The sequence below is a fragment of the Eschscholzia californica genome, unplaced genomic scaffold, assembly GCF_041429995.1.
Source record: "Eschscholzia californica isolate CP2 unplaced genomic scaffold, dmEscCali1.0.p SCAF_5, whole genome shotgun sequence".
Lineage (NCBI taxonomy): Eukaryota > Viridiplantae > Streptophyta > Magnoliopsida > Ranunculales > Papaveraceae > Eschscholzia > Eschscholzia californica.
The window spans coordinates 35,397,657-35,405,854 of record NW_028238472.1 but is presented as its reverse complement, the minus strand read 5'-3'; the positions used below and the strand labels follow the sequence as shown (position 1 = coordinate 35,405,854).

Genomic DNA, 8,198 nt, shown 5'->3' with positions numbered 1-8,198 from the left:
GGGGCTGGGAGCCCCTCAGCCCGGGCTCCCAAATGGGAGCTCGGGAGCATGGGGCTCTCAACCTCACCTGGAGCCAAGCCCCAGGGTTTCAGGGTTGGAGGCGTGGGTTGGGGCTCCCAAATTCGAATTTGGGAGCCCAATCCCACCCACGTTGGTTTTGCCCTCACACTCAGCACAAGTCCGACAACTAGGGTTTGGATAACAACAAAGAGAGGACACGTGTCGGCTGGAGAGAGGGTAAGGAGTCTGCCCGTTAGGGGGTTAGTACATGCGACTAAAGTGCCTCGAGGCTATGCAAGAAATGGTGCGGAAGTCTTCAATAGCCGTCGGATTTATAGATGATGGGCCTAGAAAGTTTCCTAAATAGGTCACCACCCCCAAGTATACGGGTGTCAAGTGATAATTCCGGTAAGACCGGTTCGTTCCTCAGAGACTAAGTGAAACCTATTCTAAGACTTGGAAGTAAGTCGGTTTTTGTTTTTGAAAATTTGTTTTGGTGATAAAATATTTAAATAAAATAATGGAAATCAAAACGAACTCAAATGGGGGAGAGGACCTAGGATTTTAAAATCCAAACATGTAACAATGATAACTCAATCATGCATATCTTTTTTTTTTATCACTCAAGTTTTGGTAACCGAATGTACCAAACCCCGGAAAATAGTCAAGTTAAAGCCGAATATTTCTAAAGTCTAAATTCAAAGGATCCATATATTAAAGTCGCAACTATTAGCTATCAATTTGTAAGTATGACCCATTAAAGATGTATTCTAAACATGAATCATCAAACTAGAAAGCATAACTAATGAAGAAATCTTCGTACATGCAAACCTAGAATTTGGTGTTACTACGATTAAAACATATTGAGATATTAGACATGAAAATAATATCAAAATCATATGTCAAAACTTCATCCAAATTCCTAGATTGAGGAGATTAGCAAAACATGGTTATCAAAGAGAGCTTAAACTATTTTATTTCAAAGTTTAGGGAAAGGGAATATGAAAGATTTCACCACATTGGAGATTCTAGATGAATAACATGATGAATCATAAATGAAGAAGACAACAACCTCTATAACTCTCTCTGATTTCTCTTTCAATTCTTCTCTAAAATTTTACTGGAAAGAAAATCTCTCTCTCTACTAGTTGTGGTATTTAAAAGGTTTGAGAAAGAAAGTTTCCTGTATTTCGGAAAGAGAATCAAATCTCTCTCTCTCTATGTATGACTTCCTTCCCAAAGATAGATGAGAGAAAGAAAAAGGACGTGAGCAGTAGGCCCAATCAATAGCATTCCTGAAATGTTGACGTCAATCACGTGGAGACAGTGGGTTCGTGTCACGTTGGCAGTCAAGAAGTGATTCGGTGCATCATGGAACAAATAAAATTCAGCAACCGTCTCATCCAACCTGCCCCCTCTGTCTGTCCTCAGAGGTGCGCGGTTCTATTGCCGCAAGCTATGATCGGTACACTGGATCCTTACTACATGAAACTCCTTGTGCGCCCAAGTTTTATACCGAGAAAATCCCACCTTTTGCTGATTTGCGCCATGTGTCTGGTGCTTTAGCTTTGACCCAAAGTTAGACTTGGTCTAACGTTCTCGTACGGGCTCCGATTCGACTCCTGTTTTCGCCGTTGGGTTCATCTTCGACTCTTCTTTCATCTGAGCATCAACATTGCCAATTCACCCGACTACCATAATCTCCAAATGACTAAAATGCCCATAGACCCGTCTTTCTCCCGATTTTATCCTTCTTTTGCACACAACTCCTTAGAAGACACCTAGACAAAAAAACACACAATTCATCAGAGTAACCGCTCGAGCTGGACTAACTAATCCGAGTTAAGAGATTCAGATGGGACATTTTCATGTCTCATCAATAGATCTCAGATCTGGAGGGTTGGGAGAGAGAAACGTGGTTGGGGACACGAGATTAAGTTGTTTCGGGTAATAAGGAAACATAATAATGAGGACGACGCTCAACAACCGTCGGATCTGGGATACCTGGAAGCCGACGTGTGTGTGGGACTACCGAAACTTCCAAGCAGCCTGCTCCACTTAATCACTTATCCACCAGATGCTATTCGATGTTTCTCAAACCATGGAACTAAGATGTGTCGCGCTACCGATCTTTGCCACCTCGCTGAAAGGAATTCCGCATGCCCGACACTTGACCGAATTTGTCTCACACGGTCAACTAAAGTTGACCCAAACTTTGAATTTCCTCATCCGAACTCCGAATTGACTTCCGTTTTCTCCTACGCGCTCGTCTTGGACTCTATTTTTCATCAACGTACTGATATTAGTCTAATTTTCCAGAATACCCTTGACTCTAAATGACCAAAATACCCTTCGTGTATCTTTTTGCCTGTTTTTAACCGTTTTCACCCCTAACTCTGCAAGAGACACCGAATCAAGAAAATAAACCATTTTATTATAATAAAGACTCAAAACAGACTAAGTTGGCTAAATTAAACGACTCAGATGAGACATTTTCATGACCCGTCATTCATTTTCTTCAAATCTAACAAAGCTTCTTGTTGTTGTTCATGACTCAATGTTAATGGACAATGAAAATAAATCGAATTCTTCATCCATATACGAATAGACCAAGTCTTCATCCATAATAATAAAAAACATGATGAAAACAAATCGAAGTAAAAAACCTCGAAAACCTAATATCTTTTCACCATACTTAAAATTGGATTTGTAAAGTTCAACGCAATAAACAAGTTAAAGAGAGGAGAAGAAGCTTCGTTGGAGTTATGTTTCTTCTTCTTCCTTTCTTCGTTCCAGTGCAAAACCCTTACAACCACTTTTAGTATGATGAGATCGATTTCTCCATTGTTGATCTATTTTACGACCTGCTTCAATCACCATCTTCATAAGTACATCTTTTATTATCAAGAGAAGGGTTCGCTTCTATCATGAATTAATCCTCCTTGATCTCCGTTATCATCAACCCATGATAAAATCTCTTATCCAAACATCACAAGAGCAAAAAAAAAATCACGAGAACTTTTAGGTTGTCATTGACGATAATAAAACCAGATTGTTAGTAGAAGAACTTTGCTCTCTCTAAGACTAAACTTGTTGATGTTGAAGTCCGATTTAGATTAAGAGGAAGAAGAAAAACAAGAAATAAACTCTAAAATATGTAACTATGCTTTAGAGAAAATGATTTTATACACAATTCAGAACTACACGTAGTCACGTAATAACTATGATAACAATAACATTAACTAGAGAAAAAAAAAATCGTCCACCACCTTTAAGTTCATGAGGTCGTGAGATCGAATCTCGGTGGAAGCAATTTGTCATCAAGATTTATCCCATGTAATTTAGACAATATATAAAATAAAATAGTAAATTATATAATAAATTTGTCAGGCTTTAGGCATCTTTCATTATGGTTTAAAACACATCTTCATGTGTATCAATGGCTTGTAACGACTAACATAGATCGTAGTCGATTTCTCATAAACAAAAACTAAATAAAAAAAATCAAAATTTGTTCTTATTATGTGTAATATTTAACCAGAACATTCATTTTCTATATATGGAAAATAAACGACAGGTTAGGTCCCCTTTGGTTGGCTATGAATATAGAGCCTGAAACTTGATGGCACAGAGAGGGAGAGAGGCAGAAATGGAGAAGAGAGAAGAAGGCATAAAGATAATCAGAGACAAGGACGAGATGAGAAAATGGTCAAGATCCATGAGAGCTCAAGGCAAAACGATAGGTTTAGTTCCAACAATGGGTTACCTTCACCAAGGTCATATTTCACTCATTGAAGAAGCTCATAATCATACCCAACTCATTGTCGTCTCAATCTATGTCAACCCATCTCAGTTCTCACCTTCAGAAGATCTATCAACTTACCCTTCTGATTTTAAAAGTGATATTCAAAAGCTTCTGTCAGTCCCTGGTGGTGTTGATGTTGTATTTAACCCTCATAATCTCTATGATTACGGTGAAGATCTGATTACTGATACTAATTTTAGTAGTAAGGAAGAGGATGAACAAGATAGGGGAGAGAAAGGGTTGGTTTCTTGTGTTGAGGAGAGAAAATTAGGGCACGAAACATGGGTGAGAGTAGAGAGATTGGAGAAAGGAATGTGTGGAAAGAGTAGACCTATTTTCTTTAGAGGAGTTGCTACTGTTGTTACCAAATTGTTCAATATTATTGAGCCTGATGTAGCTGTCTTTGGCAAGAAAGATTATCAGCAATGGCGGATTATTAAGAGAATGGTTTGTTTCTTATTCAATTCTTACTTTTTCAATCATGTTTGAATTCTGAGTTCACAAAATCGGATTTCTCACTATTATGTCAATTATGCCCTCTTAAGTTCAATTCTTACTTTTTCAATCATGTTTAAATTATGCGTTCACAAAGTCGGATTTTAGTTCATTTTATATAATCTCATTTCTACTTTCTATGAGAATAGTCCCACATGGGAGAAGGGCGATCTAGCAACAAAAAAATATAATGTCTACGTCCTCTCCACTCATTGCGGATTCGTTTCGAGTTGGAGTTACCACAAACTTCACACTTTCCACTTGCTCCACTTTCAAATTTGTTTATTCTAGCTATTACCAAATACAATGATTTTGTCCTTGATTTTGTGCTCTTTATCTTCCTTGGTTATAGGTGAGTTAGTAGAAGCTTGAGTTTTGGATGCCCAAAACAGCATGTCTCATACTGTTGATTACTTCCTTTTGTAATCTTTCATAATGCAAAAGAACCAAATAAAAGCTCCAACATTTCTGTCCGTATACTCTTGAAACATCTTATGCTGTCTTTCTTTTCTTTTTTTTAATCTTTGTGATCTGTGCCATATGTATGAACTGATAATTTATATCTGTGCAAAATTCTTTTTATCGCACTGGTTATGTATGACGATTTTGGTAAATTGCTTGTCGTTGAGTTCTTGATTTTTTGTAAGTTTTGAAGTTTGAACATTTTCATTTATTGATAAACTGATAATAACTGATTATTGTTCAGGTTCGGGACCTCGATTTCTCAATAGAAGTGATTGGTTGTGAGATAATGCGTGATGCTGATGGCCTGGCAATGAGTTCCCGCAATGTACACCTCTCGCCGGAAGAGAGGGAAAAGGTTTCTCGTTCACTACTTATATCAGTTTGTTTATTCATCCAAATCCAAATTTGGAGTTCATATGGAATTTTTCCTATTATTATAGTCATCGCTTATAAATGAAAAAGATCATACAAGTATTTCACTCTCATCCTTCTAACCTTTTTTTTTAAAATACGTAAAATATATCTCTTTCTTATTTTAGTAGAAATTGTGATAAAGTTGACATCCTTATCATGATATTTCACGAGTCATTATCCATCTTTATGCGCATAACTTTTGTCAAATTTGTGCAGGCCTTATCCATAAGTAAATCACTGCTTAGATCTAAATGTGTTGCACAGAATGGCCAAGTTTCATGTAGAGAATTGAGAAATTCTGTCACTCAGGCGATCCTTGATGCTGGTGGAAAGATTGATTATACTGAGGTAATGGTTTTAAAAATAAATTCAAAATCTTATTCATATTCATTTACTTACTGAGCGACAACTTATCTCGAAGCTATAAATCCTGAATGTCGGCTATGCAAATGGTGAATAGAGCATATAGGGGTCCGCCCTCTGCTTGGTGTGTGCCCAATATATGCGAATAGTACTAATCCCCATTCATGCCTTGGTGGTGTTGGGTTAGGTGATATTAAACGCCGCACAAAATACCAGCCAAACCAATTCAAAATTTTGCCCATTTGAATTCGGCGAGCTATGGCGTGAATATTTGTAGTTTCAAAACATTGTTACGGATACTTGGAGAGATTTCTACCAAACTTGTGCGAACAAACTGCAATTCTACCTCATCTTTAATATTTAAAAGTTCAAAATGGCAATTGGAAACTACCTCGCGTTGGCATGGCCTAAGCATGGTCTATTTATGCAGATTGTGGACCAAGAAAGTTTGGAAGCAGTCGAGCAGATACGGAAGCCTGTTGTATTTTGCGTTGCCGCCTGGTTTGGAAAGGTTAGGCTCATAGACAACATGGAAATAAGTTTCTGATTAGACCCATTTTTTGTGGAAGCATTCAAGTTAGTATTAGGACAGGTGCATGTTATTGTTTTTCAATTGTATACTAACTTGAAATGTCTGGAGTTCTTTTGTTAATGACTTGATCGATAAACTTTCGTATCATTCCACACAAAAGAAAGTTCAAATAAAAGTGTGAAATTCAATAGAAGAAAGTTGTTTGGTTCATGTGGTGTTCTGAAGGCAGGTTCTCTAGGGCTACAGATATTAAAAGAGCTTTTATTTACTTGTTTTAATTTCTTTTGTATATTTACTTGTAGTTCAGATTATTCATCATTTCATTTGAAAACTGAAATGTTTCAGAAAAAATTGTTGAGAAAAGCAATAAAAATAATGAAAGATGGTGAGGTACAAATTTTCGTTTTTTAAAGGTTAGAGAAACACTTGCATATAAAAAACACAGTCAAATAACGGTAAGAGAGTAAAAGAAGGCAGAAGGCAAAAAATAGTTGAGATGACTGAACAAATATTTCTACAAAATCTAAAGACAACCTTTAATATGGTGTAGATGGGGGGCAAGATTAAGGTATAAAGGTTATTTTTATATTTTGATGGGCTAATTTCGTTTTGGCCTCCAATATGTGACTGACTCGTCGTTTTGGCCCCAATAAGTGATTGAGCTTCTTCTTTGACCCCTATAAGTGTCTGGGTTTCTTACTTGACCTCTAAATTTTGTCAAGCCTTCCACTTTTACCCCTATGGCATTATTTATCCAACTCATCCATCTCTTTCATCTCTACCTCATTCATCTCTTTCCTCTACCTCATCTTTCTCTTTCCTCCACATCAAATCATCTACTCGAGATGGTTACCAGAAAAAATCGTCGTGCATTTACTTTTTCCGGGGGACATAATTTTTATTAACTCTTTCTTTCTTATTACCACCTTCTTTCTCTATCTTCTCTTTCATCTCCCTCCATCCCTATCTTTTCCATGTCCCTCCCTTTAAGCCTCAACCTTCTCTTTGTTCCAGCGAAGGGGAGAACCCCTTCGCCGGAATTCGTCTCCTCTTCGTTTGGGGTTTCCAAACGAAGACGAAAAGACGAAGCCCCTCTTCATCTGGAAATCCCAGAAAAAAGAGGGTTCCTCTTTGTCTGGGATTTTAGATGAAGAAGGCGAAATTTCGACGGTTTTCCTTGTCGTCGAAGCAAAGAAGGAAGATAGATAGTCAGATAAATGAAAGAGAGAGAAAAAAAGATAGAGAGAGAAATAGAAGACAAAGAGAGAAAAAAAAAGGTGGGAAAGCTGGAGGTAAAAATAATTATTTTTTGTAGAAAAATTAGAATGCTGGAAAAGTGGTCGGTCGGTGACATTCTAAGGTTGAAGATGATGAGGTGGAAATTAATAAATATAAGTTAGATATATAAAAGAAAAATGTTAATTACAAAAATTCCATAGGGGTGAGATTGGGAGGTTTGACAAAGTTTGGGAGCCAAACAGGAAGCTCAGACACTTATTAGGGGCTAAATCGGAAGCCCAAACACTTATGGGGCCAAGTCGGTGAGTTGGTCACAAATTGGGGGCCAAAACGGTGAGTTGGTTACAAATTTGGGGCCAAAAACGAAATTTTTCTACTAATTTTTGTAGTCCAATATGTCGTTGTCTTTTTTATTTTTATTATGAATGTTTAACCGACTCCGATTTTTAGTTCTACTAAAATAAGTTACATTCAAGGATTAATTTTGTTTTGGCTCCTAATTTGTGACTAACTCGTCGCTTTGACCTCCGTAAGTGTCCGACAGTACGTTTTGGTCTTCAAGTGTCAAAAAAATTTCAGCTTTTCAAGGAACATGTGGCCTAAATATAATTAATTCCTAAAAATATTTACAAATATTAAACGCCACATCGTCTGCCCTATATCTCCTCCATTTATCCACTACTCTCCTCCACTTCATCTCTCTGTCTCGCTACTTCACCATCTTCTCTCTCTAGGTTCTCCTTCGCCAGCAGGAACCCTGGTGAAGGGAAACCTAGAGAGAGAAATAGAAGAAGAAAATGAAGGAAGAGGAAAAGGTAGTTTAGCTTTGGTGGCCTTTATGAAGAAATAAAATTCATATACGACCAAAAATTTAAGTGGACAACA

At 37.3% G+C, this 8,198-nt stretch overlaps 1 protein-coding gene across 1 annotated transcript; it reads left to right on the top strand.

The window, feature by feature from the left end:
- Positions 1-3,555: 3,555 nt before the first annotated feature.
- Positions 3,556-6,282, top strand: PANC (pantoate-beta-alanine ligase). Its single transcript, XM_086642186.1, has 4 exons — positions 3,556-4,252; positions 5,007-5,120; positions 5,396-5,527; positions 5,973-6,282. Exons 1-4 carry the CDS (start codon positions 3,623-3,625, stop codon positions 6,087-6,089), a joined length of 993 nt encoding a protein of 330 aa, XP_086498312.1. The 5' UTR covers positions 3,556-3,622; the 3' UTR covers positions 6,090-6,282.
- Positions 6,283-8,198: the final 1,916 nt, after the last annotated feature.

What these genes read in the sequence shown, in the direction of transcription:
- PANC (XM_086642186.1), top strand. Translation starts at nt 3,623, where the DNA reads ATGGCACAGAGAGGGAGAGAGGCAGAAATGGAGAAGAGAGAAGAAGGC. An exon ending in GGCGGATTATTAAGAGAATG is followed by an intron (nt 4,253 to 5,006) that starts GTTTGTTTCTTA and finishes ATTATTGTTCAG; the next exon opens with GTTCGGGACCTCGATTTCTC. An exon ending in CGCCGGAAGAGAGGGAAAAG is followed by an intron (nt 5,121 to 5,395) that starts GTTTCTCGTTCA and finishes AAATTTGTGCAG; the next exon opens with GCCTTATCCATAAGTAAATC.